Here is a 19,563-nt window from a genome sequence, read left to right as displayed (position 1 = left end):
TGAGCGGTCGAGCTTCTGTCCTGGGCAACGCGCATGCTTTCCCTTTCGGGGCCGCGGCTAATTTTTAGACAATTTCTTTCTCGGAGACAATAAAACTCACATATATTGCTTTTTCATTAGTAAACTGTCTAAACCTTTTAAATTAGAGGTAGGATTGAAAATTTGGTCCCGATTGTCCAGACCCGGAGAATTTCGCTGCATATTTTACGTTCTGCTGGAATATGCTGCAACAATATGTGTTTATGCGGAAATGCCATTTAATAATTAATAGGTATCATTTCTTCTGGGCCTTAACATTCCACTATCCACCAAGGCACTTGCATGCGTGATAGTGAAAGACCGAAAAACACCAGGCCAAAACAAAGAAAGAGTATGCCAAAATAAACACCGAATCGAATTTATGACTTCTATTTATGTATTTTTGTCGAATTAATCGAGACTACCAAGTTGGTGGGTCACGTATTTGAACAAAACTTTTGGGTGATTTTACACTCCGGACACTTATCCCCCACTTCTTGTGAATTGGCGCAGGTTTCGCCAAAAGAAATTTTTGAAATGTGTGGTGATTAGTGACCATTAATCGATAATTATTCAGAAATCGTGAGATGCGGTCTGGTGTGATGTAGGTTTCAGAAAAACATTTTCTTTATCGTGCCATCGTTTCGATCTTTATTCAGGGCCTGGGATTTACAAACATTGTTTACATATAACAATTACATTTTGAATGTGGAAAAGTGAATTTATCCAATGCAAAATATATTTTTTATATATTCAATCAAAGTATTTCTACTAACTCAAAGTGTTGGTCTTCTGTGTAATTGTGCCATTCTTGCGTGTCGTGTCGAGAGTGCCGGTGAGATTTTGCTATTTTATGTTTATATATGCTGGATTTTGAAGGGGTGGGGAAGGATGTCGGTATAGAAAAGACATTTTTGTATAAGGCGTCTGCTTCTTTGAGGTGAAACAAGCCGACGAAGGGAAAAAATGTGTTGTAATGGTTCGGCCAGATTATCCTTTCAGGATTATATAGAAAGGGATAAATAGGAAAAGGAAAGCTAAATTGTTGGGAAATTAGACTATGTGAAAAATATTTGATGTGTGGAATGTAATGTGATGATACAGGTATGTTATCTGTATTGAATTTGATTAATGATATTGGCGTAACTGCGACTGAGTTTACATGTATCTGTTCTGTAATTGATGCTGTGTTTATCTCTGTTGATATAAACCATTTCTAAGAAATTACGTTTATGTTTGTTTTGTTCTGTGTGTAATACTTTTGGATTTTTGAAGTCGAAATTGTGGTAGCGAGTGCTGTAGGATTTTGCTTAGGTTTTTTGCAATCATAGGTATGTTACTTTCAATCTCAATAAAGATCGAAAAGTTGGCACGATAAAGAAAATGTTTTTCTGAAACCTACATCACACCAGACATCTCACGATTTCTAAATAAATTTTTGAAAGTTATTTCGTTAAGTTAGAATATTTTTATTCCGCCTATCTACTTGCTCTGTTATTTTACAGCATTTTTAGGTAAGTTGCAAAAAAAAATAGTAAAAGGTATGAAAGTTTACCAATAACCAAACAATTCTAAAAACCAAATATTTTTGAAGTAAACTACGTCATACGTTTGTTTTTTTTTTTCGTGAAACTAATATGAAATTGCATTTTAGCACCCGTAAATACAAATGTCTGTTTGAATTTATATTTAATTTTTTTACCCCAAAATTTTTCCGATTTTTGAGTTGTATTAGGAATATCTGATTGAAACATCTATAATTCAAACAGACTGTTTGAAAAGAGAGGGGCGTAGCTTTTTAACGACGTATCTACCATTAAAATATATAAAATATTTTTATAAGAAAATACACAAAATAGCAAAATTATTTGTCAGAAATTAACCTCATTTTCTAAAATAGAATTAAGAGTCTGAATGCTTTATACAGTTATAAAATTTACATGACAATTTCTCTGAAACGATTTTTTTTTCTTTCTTTAACGAGGGTTCGCAACAGCAGAGGTCGTATAAACTCTCAGGGTGCCAGTGTTTTTGAAAAAAAGCCCATTTGTAGGTTGCCGGATTCGAACCCGGGACCTTTACCTTGCAGTGATGAGTGCCGTGTCAACGCCTGGCGGCCACCGACGCCCCTTTGAAACGAATTGTTAACCTTGAAAATCGGTCCACTAGCTTATGAAAAAATTGATGTTAGAGCTTGCACACCAGTCAGGTCTAACAATAAGTCATTTGCTGCAGTGCGGTCGTGGACCTTGTAAGGTGGAGACGTGTTGATATTTACTTTATAAAATCCATTATATTTCGTGGTCCGATTGACCAAATAACTTCTTTCAATTAATTAATCTTTATGTAAAGTATTGGTTTATTTTATAACTTACTTTACCTCAGAAATATAAGGGTCTTTCTGTATGGTCAAACGTTTTTTTTATAGAATCGTTGGATATGAGACATAAAACTGCTTTGCTCCATCTTCATTCGGCATGTTTGGGTGTGACCAAAGAGATCCATATGTACTGCCCATATGGGACGGATTAGTACCAAGTACAAGTAGTTTTTTTGTGACCAAATTGCGTGACGAAACGATGCCTTATGTGCGAAATCCTCAGAGTATCTCTTGAGTCGGAGATGTTAAGGATAAAAAGTTTCGGCCTCTCTTCCCACCTTACAAGCAATATTAGTCTATTGCGCGATCTCCAGCATAATCTAGAATTCTTCGGTAAGCTTAAGGCTTTTTATCAGATCCAAAAGCTTTGTCAAGGACTTCCACGTGTATCCTTCTGGTTTTGGCTTTTCATCTTCCAGGAGTAGATCAGCATACATAGGCCACCATATCAATAGAGATGTTCCGCTGTTTTTTCTTCTTCCTGGCAATAACTGCACTGGCTTTTTCTGCTTATCCGAGAATTTACATGCCTGCGGAGTTAGCAGTCTTATGATTCTAGCTCTAACACGTCCTAGGCAAGACTGCATAGATATAGTTTCTGCGATGGCCCTTCCTATTGAACTGAGGACTTAAATCAATGTGCCGATAAGTGTCCTCGGCGAACTTTCCTTCGACAATTTTTATCGGCCTCTGTTCGTTGTGCTCTGGTACAAAAACAAGAGTAATTTTCTTGTTGACTCCAACGTCTGACAGGTCCTCAATGGTATCCCAAACGGCTCTGGATTTTAGTACCGATAAGGTTGGTGCTAATGTAGATGGCTGTTCTTTTGTAGTTAATTCACAGCTTTTCGATCTTCCTGGCGAAGTGTTCAATAGACCCCGCTTGCTAAGATGGAAGGTGCTGTGGTATATAGTTTCTCCCCAAAGCACGCCACCGATTGCTATTTCAGTTAATTATTCAGTCAAATCAAATGCTTATATATTCTTTGTTGGTTAAGGGTTTTACAGGCGTTAAACCCTTATAGGTTCCTCCTAAACATAACTGTATTGATACAAACTCTTATACCAATTTCATCATGTATTATTTACTAAAGTAAAGTGATGTTCGAAATGAAATTATGTGGCCAATATGGCCAGTAAAAGACTATAAATAGTGATGTGATGTCAATAAGCATAATAAGGTAAGGTCGTTAGGGATAGTTAGGGGAAATTTTTGGGAATTGTTCCGAAGCTCTAATAGATGCCTCGGCTTGCTCATCCTCATCCTCAGCTTTAACATTTACCTCCTAATCAGCGTTGGGTTTAACTTTAATTCAAGCAAAGCTTACGAAGGACCAATACGAAACTTGGAAAGGCTCGCAATAACATCTTCCCTCTCTAGGAAAGTTCCACTTTTAGTTTTACCAGATCGTATTTTTAAGATTTTGCAATGTGATGGTGCACCAACTGATCAAATTGGAGATTGTAAACATTACATTAAATACAACATAGGTGTGATGGTGCCAGTGGATAAAGCAAAAGTTTACAGAGCCAGATGAAGGTATTTAAACTTCTTTTTCGTTGAACAAAAACGATTCTTCCTGTTAAACTTGAGCTACAGAAAAATCGCAAGGAAAGCCTGCGAAAAAATCCTCGACCGTTTTCTTGTGATACGCCGACCTCTAACGTTCCAGAAAAAAAGACTCCTGAAATTATATGAACGTACAGCCCTTACATTAAAAAAAAAGAAACAAACGAGTATACAAGATCATTTACAGAAAAATTGAGGGTGCTTGTACATGGAACAACGGTCAGCAACAACGCGTCCCGACGCTTTTTTTTTTCTCTTTTCAAATTCACAAAATCAATAAAAATGTAATTAAACGGTAGTCCATCCGGCTCATCCATAACCACAACGGCGGTCAGTAGCTCCAAAGCAACATTGGTCCTTCTCAGGGCAAGGACTCAGAAAGCTACTTGTTACCACTGCTTCGACAATGTTTCCGACGTCCTAACAGCAGCCAATGAACTTAGAGTATCTCTCTATAACATCAGGGAGTCAACCTGCTTAAAGCAGTCAACAGTCCCGTCGACTAGATCTCAAGTCTAAAAGAGCAAGCTGAAAACACCAGCCACAGCCAATAACACCTCAACAGCTCTAGTCAATATATCAACATATGCATCGCTTGTTCGATAATCGACGAGGATGGCAGCTGCCTGAGATCATGTTACATGTCATGACTGGTCTCATGTTTTATTATTATAATTTGTCCGTGTCACTTTTTTGGCTTTCTCAATGGTTTTGGATGTTTTATTTAAACAGCTTTGCAAGAGAGGGTACCAAAAGATGATACATTCGGGTATTTCATGTCATACCTGGCTTTTGTCAAAAAGTTTACCCTTTGCTATAAACAAAAGCGAGAATATCTGGGCCCGGTCCGGTTATTTTCGTCGTTAAAGAAAGAGTACATGAGTATGACTAAGTGGTATTTCGACGTCTTTCTTATCGTTTTTAGGCATAAAAATTGCGGTTCATTTTACTAAGAGCCGTTTTCAGAAACTGGGCCACCATCTCGAATAAAGATTTCAACACGGCCGACGAATCGGTGTGATATGAGTCCATCCCTGGCTTAGGAATGCAATTTGCTCCATAGGAATTTCATCAGGGCATAGCTCGCCCTCGGCCCTATTATGCCTTGTCCTGTTCATCTCCACTTCATTTTTAAATCAATTGTCGCCTTGATGGATTCTGAATTTTTTTTTGTATTTATCACCATCGATTGGAGAGAATTTTCAATATTATTTGAAAAGACAGTAGTAATATTCTAAAAGAATGTTGAAATTTAACAAACTTCTAGTAACACATCAAAGTTTTTCACTAGGATCATTAGAATGTAAATAAATCATTCAATATACAACCCAAGCTTTTAGTTCAAATATACTTAACTTAATATGTACCTTATCTGAACCTGTAGCTTATTCTCGGTCATTTTGGCCTACCTCAACATTTTTGTCTATCAGAGACTGGGCTGTGGAGCTTTTGTATTTCTACACATAGGATACACACTTGAGAAAAATACACCTCTTAGGATGGCGAAAGGGCTAAAACGCTAGAGCCATTAGGCATTCCCTGATTTCCTCTGGTGCTAAGAGCATACTCATTTAGTGCTTTTATAGCTTCCTGACTGTATGAATGTATGTAGTTCTTAATCAACTCTTTGTCGGAATATAGTTTGAATTTATCAATGGCTAGTCAGTCAACCTGTTTCCTTTTATATTTTCACGTCCTGGAACGTACCTGTCCTGGTAACCTTCTGTTTTCCTAGGGTCATTAGGCAATTTGGGCATTCCCACACAAGTTTGGAGCTAAACGTTATGCATTTACCATTACCTTACAGTGATGAGCGCCTCAACCTATGCGGTCACCGACAGCCCCGAGCTAAGATTTAGATAGCATAATCTCAGCATTGTGTATAGTTGAAACCAGTACAAAGAGACTAAGGTGTAATTCAAACTTTTTACCCCTACACCCTGTTCCATCCTTGATCTATCAGAATACTACATTATGGCTCCTACCTTTAACTTACGGATGATTTTCTTCAAAAGACCTATGTTGTCTATCTTCAGTGTTGGATCTTTAATATAAAGTTTATAAAGCCAGCACTGATGATGGCAAAAGGGCTACTACACGTTATCCATACTCCATAGGTAGACCTATGTTGGTTTATTGTGGAACCCCAATGATTAAGACAAAACTGCGGAAAGTGCACTTTTCCCCATAAAACTAAGCCTTTTTGCACCTTTCTTTTGGTGTGAGAATTGTCTTAACAAAGTGGTTATACTGTATACAGCCTATTGCCTCATGTTCACAAAGGATATGTGTCAAGGCTCTGGTTTGTTATGAAGATGTTCTTTAGGTGGTAGTTATGAGGCTATCTTTAACAAATCACACCTCTCAGAGTAGTTACTTTACTTTCCTTTCCCGGTGCTTTTGCCTAGTGTTTGAGTTTTTTTTTTTCTTAAGCTATTTTTCCAGTTCAAATTTTCGCACAGTCTCCAGTGTGCCTGGATGTGTTTCCACACCTATGGGTAAGAGGGCAGCCCCTTTTTTGGTTACTTAGCCGGTTTCCTTCCATGCATTCATACCCTGGAACCCACCTCAAGGTAACCTTGTTGTGTTCTTTTAATATCATTAGGCTATCTGCTAAAGCTATTTAGTGTTTTTATAGCTGCCCAACAATCTGAAGGGTTTTGCTAGGGTGTAATTCCTTTTCCTCTACACATACTCTCCACCTGGACATCAGTATACCTACTACTCATCCCACTTTGAAGGGGAACTGCAGGCCAAATGGTTAGAGCGTCTGGCTTGTATTTGCTATGCTATGCTAGTGGTAATGGAATGAATTCTGGCACAGCACATGGTTTTGTAATTGAGAATAGTATTGTAAGCGGACGACGGTGCGGTGGCCGAATAATCTCTCAATATTCGTTTGCTTTTCTCTAAGCGACAAGAGATGAGTCGGGGTATGCACGTCGCTACTTATTCTTGTGTAGGGGAAGGTAAGGTTCTAGAATTCAATAAATCAGAGAGTATATTCCTTAATGTTTATTGTAACTCACTTCCGTCTCTTAACGGTACTCAAACAACAGAATCTTAATCAATCTAAAAGTCAGCCACAACTCTAAATCTGGGATGAGTATATTAACAAAGGGACTTACCCCAAACGATGATCGCCACGATCAGTGTCCTCACCATATCCAGTGCCTTTCAGGTTTCTCGACCGTCGTCCTGATCCGATGAGTCGCAACTGCTGGTCTTCAATGGCTTTGGCTGGCCAAGTCCCCTTGTTGAGTCCCAGAAGGAGTGTGGCTGCTTCTCTTCCGGATCGATTCCTGGAGCCGACTGTTCACTGCCTGAGGGTGTCTCCGGTTTTGACTAACTGGGGTGAATCTTCGGTTTTGACTGACTTTTGATTTCCCAGTCATCCCTTTTATACCAGTTTCTCTACCGGAGTAGGGGTGGAAAGGAAACTCAAAAGTCGGGGGAGTTCCCATGCCGTGGGTGAACCGGCGAAGACATGGTTGACACGACCCCAATTTACGATGTCCCACGCGGCTACATATTTTTGACCATGTGACAACCCTTCAGCACTAAATAACTAGACAATAGTTATTTATTTGACCGGTTGTCCAACTAATTGCTACTTTATGTTCTCCAGGTTCGTGGGAAACATGACGTGGGTCCAGTCTGGGTCTGCGACACCCTTCGACGTTCTTATCTATCTGTCCGACTGTAATTATTTCAAAGTTATGTTTGTCAGATTTGAGGGGGACGTCACGTCGTTCCCATCTGGGTAATCGCCCCTTCAGATTTACAACCTTTATTCCCTACCATCGTTTACCCTATTTTTTTCTTAATTTAACAACTAAAACTTATCCCTAAGACGGGCACCGGCTTACAGTATGAAACATACCCCTCATCCACGATACTTAATGAGTAGTTGGACATTAAGCTCTCCTGTTATTTATCTGTTAACCCACTTTGAAGAGTGTGCCAAGTTGAGTTTTCCTCAGGATTCTGTTGGCACTCTTAAAAGTCATTTTTTGTATATGAATGTATTAGGGTAGGAGATTGAGTGCGATTCCATCACTGCTGTGGTTCAAGTGCACATTTATATTAAAATATGCATCTTTGTACACTTTGTTTTGTGCCTCTGACTGTTTAAGTGTGTAGCCAATCCTCCTTCCTGGGGTTTATTACTCAGTTTTACTCAATCTTTAGCCAATGGTTAGTAGTGCCTTGCCCTTATGTTACAACATACTTATTGCCTGTTTTCCCATTGTGAGCCTTTGGTCAAGGTTTAATTTCTTAGTAGTATTTAGTTTCTTTGGAGATAATGGCTTTATCTTTTATAGTGGGTGCTTTTAATGTTAGCTTCCTTCTTTTGAAGGGTGTGAGACATATTTTGATCAAATTATTGATAATTATCCATATTTCTGCCAGTTGCTTGATCCCACACTGGTACCATTTCTATAGAAGATTGATGAAATATAATTTTAGTCCAACGATTTCGAATAGCCTATGTTGGTTTTAACAAAAACAGAAGTGTGCAAAGATATACCAAGGAAAGTGCTTAGTTATTTGGAAAAAAGCATTGTATTAACAAACAACACAAAGAATTTTTTTTCAATAAAAATACTTTTATTTAATTGCTGCTATTGGTTTTTTTTTATTATTTTTTTTATTCACTGCTTCAAATAGTTGGTGGAATTTATATAATCGCCCATGTTCGTGTTGTTTTCAGGCAACAACTTGTCCATTGCAAGATGGTTCTATGTTAATCCACTGGCTCTGGCTGTAATGTGGGATTTAGAAAAAAATACCAATTAATAAATAATAATTTATTACAAGATTTACAACAAACAAGAAATAGATAAAAAATAATACATCTTTTCTCCTTATTATTATTATTTTTATTTGTGTGATGAAAAAATAATAAATTTTGAACTCGAATTATAGAATAGTCTTTTTATTCTTGTTGTCTATAGAGAAACCAGCTCTCATAATTTGAACATATTTAATCGTTTAAGTAATAATTTAAAAAAACAAAAAACAAAAGACTAGTACCTTTTTTTATTGTAATACAATTTCTCTCTTTCATATTTCGTTCAGAACAAAACATACAGGAAAAAGAGAAAAAACAGAGTGAAATGAAACAACTTACATACCTGAGAATTACGAGAGAGAGAGAGAGAGAGAGAGTGTGAGAGAGAGAGAGAGAGAGAGAAAGAAAAAAGAGAGAGAGAAAAAAAGAAGGGGAAAATTTTAATTACATTTGTTTTATTGTTAATTACAAATATTTTGGCAAAAAATGTGCTCTTTTTACTTTACATATCTCACAAAAGAAAAACAGTAAATTACAAAAATTCGAAAAACGTACGCACTTAACGATTAATGAGCACGATACACAATGAGCTAGCATATGTACAATACCGACTTTTATTTGCATTTATCCATTTCCTTTCATTGTAGAAAAATTTCCTGATGCGGGAAAATAAATAAGAAAAGTTTCAAAAAGAAGATCCAGCGTCGTTTAAAAAAGAAAAATGGATATTGTCACTTTCAGGGAATCAAATTCAGGCTATCAAGTTGCAATCAAGACTATGAGTTTTACAACCCGCTGTCAAAAAAACAGGCTCAACTTCATTTTATTTTTAAATTTAAAAAATAATAAAGTTTAAAAAAAGTAAATTTATTCAATTGGAAGTTAAAATTTTCAAGGAAGGAATGCCTAAAATACTATCTAACACACAAAACTCATAAATCAGACAAGAAATACCATTCTTTGGCAAATTATTATTTTTTTTTTTTTTTCATTTTTCAAATTATAACATTCGTTCCAATCCTGATCAGAGCTGATAAAACTCTCTAAATCACATTTTGAATATTTAAGAAACAGAATTCTTACACTACATGTTTTCCTCCTATTTTGCTTATTTTAAAATCCACCTTTTTTTACACAAAGCAAACAAGATAAATGCATAAGTTAAAATTACACCTTAGATACGTCAAGGCTCAATATTGCAGACTTACAATACACATTAAGAGTTTATTTTTTCCATTATACTTGTTTTGTTTTTGTTATATATTATATAATTGATTATATTTGAACACTCCAGGCTTGAGGCCTGTTTCACAACGAGACAAAAATTTTTTTTGCTTTTTTTCTGTTTTTCCAAATACAAAATACCTTACTTATTTGGCAAATTTACTTTTATATATGTACTTTTATTATATTTTTCTCTATAATTATTGGAAGCACATGCATAATAAAAAAAGAAACACTTTTATAATTTTCAATCTGGTGTTGGTAGTTAAACATCGATTAGATAACAGCATAATATTTTTTGTTTTGTTTTACAATCACAACGACGATTAAACAAAGGGCACAGTTATTATTGATATTGTCTAATTAAAATCGATAGGCAAAGAAAATTTTGAAGAATTTCATTTTTGTTCCCTGAATAACTTATCTCCCATGCCTGTCAAGGATGCCGGTGACAATAATACGAAAAGTATGATGTCGTTCTTTTGTTCCGAATCAACTACATTAAAATGAAAATACAAATCTGGCTTGGCACTGTGGGTCGTGAGGAGCCTTTGTTACCTATTTTCTTCTATAACAACTTGTTTAAATACGCCTGCCGACATCTGGCTCTTCACCTCCTGGCTGCCAAGTGCCGTGGTACCGTCTTTGGCGATGAACAACTGCAAACCCGTAGCTGCAAAAGAAACCCACAGCAATAAGTAAAATTATGCAAAAAGGAAACTGATGAGTCCGCAATATGGTCATTACCCTTGTCTCTTTCTCCTCGCTGAGTTAGTCTGTCAGACAAATTTGAGTTTTGTTCACAATGGAACGTCTCAATGTGAAAATTCCATTAAAAAAAAAAAAAATTGAAAAAAGGCAGCATTATTCCATCTTCACCCCTTAAAGAACAAGGACTTAGCGAGTTTTCTTTTTTTAACTCATTTTACAATCTTGTTTTGTACGTATGTCCTAACTTCTGACTGTTCTGAGTTAACTGCAGTAACTTTTTAGATGAGACCCAATGTTGAAGGTACCTTTCTTAATGATCATAAAGACAGGATGGGGCCCTAATAATGGATCTAAGATCAAACAGGGCGTAGGTGCAGGAGTAAAGGAGCTGAATTAAGACAACTGCTTAGTCTTACACGAAAAAGTGCACTTTCCATAGTACAACCTTAATGATTCCACAAGTATCGAATAAATAATTCAATAAGGACACAATAGACCAATAAAGATTTGACGATGATTATAGGTCTCGTCTCTTAACTACCACCTAAAGAAGATAGGTAAGAAGGAGCCATTGGCACAAATCCTTTGTGAATGTGAGGAACTAGAATGTTTAAAGTATAGCCACTTCGGTAGGGCTATTTTTACTCTAAGAGTGCAAACAGGCAGAAAAGTTTGTTTTATTGAAAAAAAAAAAATACACTTTCCACAGTAGTGGATAAAAAAATACACTTAACCGGGGTTCCACAGTAGACCACTCTCTATTTTATTTTTATTTTTTTATTTATTTATTTTTTATTATTTTTTTTACGAGGGTTCGCAACAGCAGAGGTCATATAAATCCTCAGGGTGCTGGTGTTTTTGGAAAAAAGCCCATTTGTAAGTATGTCTCATTCGAATGCAGGGCCACTGGATTCGAACCCGGGACCTTTACCTTACAATGATGAGCGCCGTGTCAAAGACTAAACCTTGCGGCCACCGACGCCCCCCCACTCTCTATTGTTATTGCATAATAGTTCTTTGCCATCATCAATGGCTTATAGACTTTATCGAAAAGACCCAACACTAAAACCCTTCCAAGTAGTCGTAGATGATACTACGATTCAATGATAGAAATGATAAATGGTGGAGTGTCTGTGAGAGTCAATCTTTTTTTAAAAATAGACAACTGATCTTTGGAAGAAAGGCAACCCCAAGTTCCAGTAAGGAGCCCTAATATGGTAAATAGATGATCGAACACAGGGAGTAAAAGGGCCAGACTATGCCCTAGCAAAGCCCCTTAGACTAATCCCAACAATTCCAAAGCTGACGTCCATGTAATCCAATTCTTAACACTGGGGTTAATGTCCGCACCTAGCCTATTTGGCCTTATAGGACGTTTTGATTCTCAAGATGAGAGCTGATGCACATCCACATACGACAGAAGAGTGTTACTGCCACAAGTTTTGGTGTAGAGGCAGCTCAGCCCTGAGGGGCCAAGACAACCTCGCTCTCCGCATATGACAGAAGAGTGTTACTGCCGCAGCATTGGTGTAGAGGCAGTTCAGCCCCGAAGGGCCAAGACAACCCATTCCGAGTGGTCGGGTCTGCATTAAGCATCGAACTGCATGCCGTGCGCAAAGGGCTATCTAAGCCAAAATACATCAGCCTGGTCTCCTCCGCACTCTCTAGATAGAGAAGGGGCGCACTCCCTATCTCCCAGGGTATTGGGGCTTCCCCAGCGTAGAAACTACCTGATCCACTCTGGCCGAGGTTTTATTTTTAAAGTGAAATTGCTAACCACCCCCTAGAAGAGACACGCCTACAGTAAAAGCCTCCAAACAAGCTCAGCCTACACCTGCATGCAAAGCATACTCGAATAGGAGCAACCGATCACTACCCATTTCCATCCGCCACTACTCACGCATTTGAGGAACTCTGACAGCATAATCATAGCGTCCTCAACACTTATACGCTGCCGTCCAATCCGCCATATCTTGTGCCGGGTGTATAACGATGGTCATATGCAAGTTTCGTGCGAAGGTCACAGATAGAAGACAGCCTCTTCTCTAAGTTCCCGCCAGGGGCGTCACCACAAACCACTACGAGTCCATTCCCAATGTAACAGGGACTGAACCCTGGAACATTTATGTTACCCCGTAGTACAGATGGTTATGCACCCTCCCCCGTCTATGCAGACTTCTATGGTACCCTAACCCTTGTGTGCCTCTGATAAGTCACTCGTCACCCCATGCCAACCCAACGCCAACACGAGTACAGCTTGTGCTTTAGAGAGGTTGCCACGCCTTCAGGGATACACCATTATTTTGTGCCCAGACCCCCTTCTTTGTAGCCAAGGGTTGAGAGGAGTCACAGGGAAGAATGAAGGAACCTGGATGAGGACACGAGGTACGCCTTTCTTGGACCCTGAGCTTTAACCACATTGTACCACCTGTCGTCATTGTAGTTCCACATTAAGTGTGTACAACTCCCTGGGTGGATAGTTGGAACTGACAGATTGAAAAAGAAAAACTCCAGCCTGGACAAAATCGTTAAAATATTCATAAATTTCCCAAAAAAGTCAAGTAGGCAAAGGAACTCCTGCATTTGAGGAAGATTGTAGGCCCCTGAAGGTAGTAGCTAAAGAAGATAGGCGAACCAGAGACATTGGCTTATATCCTTTGTGAATGTGAGGCGTAGAGTGCATATGGTATGGCCACTTTACGAAGTAATTCTCATTACAAGAGAAGTTGCGAAGAGGAAGTGAGGAAAGCACTTGGTTCTATAAGAAAAAGGACACTTTCCAAACTTAATCGTAGGTGTTCCACAATAGTTCTAGCTCACTGTGGAGAAACCATTTAAATTCTTATTTGACTACTGCTGTAGACAGATAAAATTTGCAAGGATAGACCAGGACGATCGGCAATGACCAAATTAAATAAACAAATACTCACTTTTTGTTGTTTCATCTGTATTTTCTAAGTTGGTCGCTTTGAGCAGTTGATCAATAAGCGAATTGGTGTTAAACCTAGTGAACTCGACTCGGCCGCTCCCAGGCCCTTCTTCCGCCGCTTTCTTCCTCCTTTCAAGGGCCGCTTTGCCCCTATCTAGCGATCCAGTCTCAACAAGGCAGGAACTTCCATTGTTTCTGATTCGAACATTGTTTTGAGAACATTTCAGTATTTAAGATACAAAAAAAAATTAATTTTGTTTAAAAGCGATTACGGCTCTTTCTATTTCATACACAAAGCAGTACAAAGCGTTAAAGCAAATACAGAAACAATTCATTATCTACACTGTAAATTTTTTCTTTTTAAAGTGCAAAATCAATTCTAAATTAATAATTTACTGTGAGAGCTAATGATGACAATATAATGTATAGACAAATGATGAAATTTATAGAATGCAGTTTTATTGAACCATTGTTACTATTTAAAAAATTTTTTTTTTTTTAACTGTTAGATCTTAGTTTCAAAGTTCAAGTGCAATAAAAAATACACCTATAAAATAAAATAAAAAAAGTGAGAATGAAGATGAAAATTATAAAAAAAAGTAAGAGATAGAAGTCACACAGTGTAGAGTGAGGAGAGAAAACACCAAATCCTTTCCATGTATTAAAATTCAACATACATTTGTACGACCCTCGTCATCGTTTGTGGAATATCGTCAATTCCTTCGAACGTGTCTTCACCGCTGACAAAGCCGAGTTTACAGCTTTCCGACACCTTCCGCAGCCCCCTACAACCAAGCTGCATATCTCATATACGCTCTAGGATTAGTATTAAACTAAGCTAGTGGTAATTTTTGTGTTTTTATTTTTCTATGAGATTCCATCCCGACTGTAACGACCCAGCAAAGACAAGCGTGTTAATTACAATGGCGTTCTGTTAGACTTTTTTTCTTCACACAAACCACAACCAGGGATTAACTACAAGAGACAGTTTATCAATTCAAAACAACTTATATCATAGTACATAATTTTTTAATTAACTTTTTAATGTTAGAAACATTCATCAGCTTTTATCATTCATTTATAATTAATTTCACACTCAAAATAAGCACTGTAATTATTTACAGTTTGAAATATGATCATGTAGAGCTTAAAATATACCAAAGACAAGAATTTCCATCAGAAAGATTTTTCTGGAGAGGATTTTTTTTTCTAAATCCTTTTTTTTTTCTTTTTTTTTTTAATAGAAAGGTTTATTTGATTATTAAACTGAATAACTGGTATAAACTCTCATAAGTCAATCAATTTTGAGGTAGCTGATTTTTAACCATCTCCACTCAAGCAATCCAGCAAATTTACGGCTGTTTTGGCAAGCAAAGTTCTTCAAAAAGCACAGAAATTTGGTCATATTTAATTTAAAATTAATCAATTTGAAAGTATATCGAGATATGTTAGATATACTGTCTGATGATAAGAGCTAATTTTGTATTTCTACTTATATGATGAACTTGTACCAAACATTACAATTATGTGATAGAATAAGTCAACATTTAAAGGGAAAAAAACATTAAAAGTAAAATCTATGATATTGAAGTTGTCCCGAATCACCCAATTCCGAGGTGAGGAAAGATTTTTACAAAGAAAATCATGCGCAAGGCACAGCAGACGACACGGCCACAACCGCCTCCTTGTTTTCAATCGCCGTATCTTTCTTTACCTTTCGTGTAGTTCCACCGGTGGGTTCTTGGCGAGCGGCGATAACGGCCTTCGGGGAGTCGAGGGCGAAGGTTGGGTCAAAAGACCGGGGGAGGAGGTCGCCCTGGGCGCCGACCAAGGCGGGAACCTGAAAGCGGTCACGCTCTTAGGCGTCGCCAAGAGAGAACCCTCGACCTTCCGTTTCAATAATAGTGGGGACGCCCAGAGTTTGCTGGGCACTGGGGACGCCGATAAAGGCGGTGTCGGGGGGATCGGGCCTAGCCGTGGCGACCAGACTGGCCACGAAGGGCACCTGAATACCAACAATTATTTTTAACACAACATATAATATTAAAACAAAAAAAAACACATAAAATATTAAATAAAACCCTCACCAAATACCCTCAATTCCTGGTTAATACATCAAAATTTTAGTAACCTTGTCACATAGATATAAATAAATAAAAAATAATAAAATAAAATAAAAAACTACATTTTGTTATTTTTATAATATTAACACATAAATTGTCAGAGATGATCAACAAAAGAGTAGTTCATGATCTTAAAATTTATCTTGATTTTGCCCAATTTAATTTGAAAATTGAGCTGTAAATAGCAAAGAGAATTGATCTTTGAAAGAAAATCGGTATTTTCTCCGAATTTCATCTCAACAGCAAGTAAGATTGATTAATCACTTGACTTATCTGACAGAGTAACAATGCGCTAACATTTTTTTCTTGTCTTTTCATGTGAAATATTCAAGAAAATAATGACGATATGATTATTTAAACATATTTTACTTTGTTTTTATTAAATGCTGGAGTAAAATTTAGTTTTGATGTTTTTCATCGAATTCATACATTCATTTGTTCTAAATAAGCATTTCAATGCGACTAACTGTTTGAAATGAAGCATCAATATATTTTGCACAAAAAACAACTAAGTTCAATGATTTGAATGCATCCATGAAGTATCGGGTCAGCAAAATAAAAAATAAGTCCGTAGCTTCTTTTATTAATTAAATTTTATACCACTTGTGTTTTGAAGCAATTTATATTTTGTCATTATTGTTTACTTATCACAAAAAAGAATTAGTTAAGGTATTTTGCTAATTTGAAATGGGGGAAAGTGCATTTTTTGGCATGTAATGTGTTGCTTTATGACAGCAAAGGGAGAACCGCTGAACCAGAAAATCAAACAGTTCGTAAGTGGTTTGCTCAGTTAAGGAGTGCAAAATTTGTTTGGAAATTGGAAAACAGTGGTGGTCCTTCAACTGTTGTTTGAGATCTCATATTTTATGAGGTGTTTTGCTAATTTAAAATGAGGAAAAATAGTGGTTTTTTGTCAATTTTAGAAGATTTTTTATTACAGGTGGGCTTTTTTCAAAAACACCAGCACCCCAAGGGTTTATATAACCACATAGTTAAAACCTATTAAAAAAAAAAAAAAAAAAAAAAAAAAAAACAGACTGCTAGGAAAAATTTGGGATGTTTCTGGTGAGGACGTTTTATGAGAAATCACACTCTGCAAGTCCTTTGCTTGGTTCAGGAACGGAAATTTCGATTTGGAAGATGCAAAACACTGTTGTAGTCCGTTAACTATTATTTGAGATCTCATATTTTATAAGGTGTTTTACTAGTTTAAAATTGATTAAAAAAACAGTGGATTTTCATCAATTTTAGTATATTTTTATTACCACAAAGGGAAAACCTCAGAACAGGCTGCTAGGAAAATTATAGTGGTATGGTACGATTTTGTAAAAAGCACCAATTAACTGGTTTGCTCAGTTCAGAAACAAAATTTTGATTTGGAAGATGCAAAATGGTTGTCTTTCCACCATCGTTCAAGATCTCATATTCTGACAAAGTGTTATGCCAATTTAAGATTGAAGAAAAAACCGTGCATTTTCTTCAATTTTACTGTGTTTTTATTACCACAAAGGGGAAACCTCAGCACAGGCTAGTAGGTAAATTCATAACGTTTCTAGTGATGACATTTTATGAGAAAGCACTTTCTATAAGTTGCTCGTTGGTTCAGGAGTGGAAATTTTGACTTGGAAGATTTAAAACACTACTTGTTCTTCAAATGTTGATGATGACCAAATTTAAGCTTTTGTCACAAATAACTCTAACTAAATGGGATGAGACATAAAAGAAACATATAAACGTTTCAACGCATATGAGAGTGGCTGGATATGATTATAAGAACGATTATGTGTTCCTCATCCGCAATTTCGGTTCTCAAATGCAATGTAAACGACCCATTTTTAAAAAGATTGATAACTAATGATGAAAAAATGGGTATTTTACAACTATTCAGAGAAGAAAAATCCAGTAACCCACCTTCAACGATTCAAAAACTGGATTACATCCCAATAAGGAAACCTTGTGCATTTAGTGGGTTTGAAAAGGAGTGCTTTATTATGAGCTTTTACCCAACCAAACCATTATTTTTAGTGGTTCTGCACAAGTATGCAGCAAGTTAGCAGCAATTAAATAAACTTGAACCAGCACTTGTTAATTGCAATTGTTTTCTACCAACTCACACTGCAGATGCACCAGGTGGACCTCAGATGTGCTACCCCCTTCAGATTTTAACTTTTTCTGGACTCTGAAAAACTATTAATAGGGAAAATCTTTCACTTGAGGATAGCAGAAAACACATCAAGGATTTTATCACTTGAAAACCTGAGTTCTGGGAAGTTGTAATAGAAAAATTACATGCCCTATCAACATTGTTCATTAAATTTTTCAGAAGTAGCTGAAATTTTCGTTGAATTTACCAATAAGAAAACGCTACAGACTTACTTTACAACCCGATATGTTTTATTAAGCATTATGACTGTTTTTCCAAGATTTACTACTGCATAGTTTGTTTTGATGCGACCACGTGATTGATGTTTGTGAATGTATTAGTAGATTAATAACATTAAGGGCATAATTTTGTGATTTCAACCCAAGTTGGTGTACATAAGACGTGCGCAAAACATGGGGTTAAAAATATTTTAAAAATGCAAGCTGTAAAAAAAATTTAATAACCGTTACCTATCTACTGTACAATAATAAAATTTCCAATCAGGCAGTTTTTCATTCGACATAAAGTATTTAGTCAAAATGTTTACCCCATTCTTGCTAAGCTTTCTACCGCTAGCTTTTTTAGAGAGAGAAAAAAAAAAGAAGCTTTTGCCTATAATTTCATTCATCTATAGGCTAAAACACCATTAGAAAAAATAAATTAAAAATCAGAAAAAATGTTTTGACAATGTATTTATGTTTAAATCAATTTGTTTCCACCTTTGGGGAAAAAATCGATCAGACTTTTAATAATTAACCCTGAAAATAATTCAAATGATCTCTATGCACAGCTTTTCATGGCAAAACAAATTGAAAATAAAGACAATGATGTGAAAATTCATTTGTCGACACTTCCTGTGTTTACTTAGAATTAATGTGCTACCGTGCTAAAGTGATTATATAACTCAACCTTCAGATTAAAAGATTTTGAGCAAGCACAATTCAAAAAAGGAAAAATATGTGCGCAATGTATATTTTTTTTAAATTCTTGAAAAGTGAATCTTGATATGCGACTTAATATGAATAATTCAGCAAAAAACTTGGTTTCCTTCATCAGGCTTTCATCTGGACTCAAATTATATGCAATGCTGTACACAATTAAATATAAACATCTACTTAAAATATTAAAAATTATGGTTTCAACCACAATGGATTTATTTTCATTCTACCTTACAATTCTGTAATTTATTAATCACTTAATTATTAACAATATTTTCAATAAATAGAACATTCCTTAAAAGCTTGCTGAAGGAAGCTCTTGTTTTTCTAAAATAACTATTTATAAAAAAAAATTATTTATAAAATCTTGAGAAATGGGTAAATTATTCTAAATTGTCTAATAAAAAAAGGGTATTATTTAAAAAAAATTAATAAATAAATTATTAAAAAAAGCGTTTAAATGCCTATGTGTCGATAAATATGTCAATTTGTGTACCTGATGTGGCCAGAGTCGCCTGAACTGCTCTGCCTGCTGTGCTGGCTGTTCATCGATCCATAGCCGGAGCCTTTGCTCATTTGACTTGTATTCGATGGATTCCTAGAATGGCCCATTTCGAGGCCTTCGTCCAGAGGAGCCGCACCTCCAGGGTAACATTCGACGAGGCCGCCGTTGTCTTCCGCCTCGCCTGCGACATCTTTACAGGATTGGTTGCAATTTCAGAAATTCAGTGT

The 19,563-nt window shown here is 36.4% G+C and overlaps 1 protein-coding gene across 4 annotated transcripts in view; it reads right to left on the bottom strand.

The window, feature by feature from the left end:
* Positions 1-8,581: 8,581 nt before the first annotated feature.
* Positions 8,582-19,563, bottom strand: part of LOC106667511 (protein FAM102A) — a 109,303-nt gene continuing 98,321 nt past the window's right edge. The window contains exons 5-10 of one of the 4 annotated variants that reach the window (XM_024227967.1): positions 19,328-19,526; positions 15,342-15,632; positions 14,305-14,412; positions 13,629-13,822; positions 10,546-10,660; positions 8,582-8,733 (exon numbers count right to left, since the gene is read on the bottom strand). In XM_024227967.1, the coding sequence (XP_024083735.1) occupies positions 8,679-8,733; positions 10,546-10,660; positions 13,629-13,822; positions 14,305-14,412; positions 15,342-15,632; positions 19,328-19,526 (962 nt within the window). In that variant the 3' untranslated portion in view covers positions 8,582-8,678. Of the gene's footprint in view, positions 8,734-9,737; positions 10,661-13,628; positions 13,823-14,304; positions 14,413-15,341; positions 15,633-19,327; positions 19,527-19,563 lie in introns of those variants that run through there. The other 3 variants (XM_014395494.2, XM_014395495.2, XM_024227968.1) reach the window with 3 other exon arrangements.

The sequence above is a fragment of the Cimex lectularius genome, unplaced genomic scaffold, assembly GCF_000648675.2.
Source record: "Cimex lectularius strain Harlan isolate CLEC.00 unplaced genomic scaffold, Clec_2.1 scaffold74, whole genome shotgun sequence".
Taxonomy (NCBI): domain Eukaryota; kingdom Metazoa; phylum Arthropoda; class Insecta; order Hemiptera; family Cimicidae; genus Cimex; species Cimex lectularius.
The sequence above is the reverse complement of the archived record's forward strand: the minus strand, read 5'-3'. Positions and strand labels throughout refer to the sequence as shown.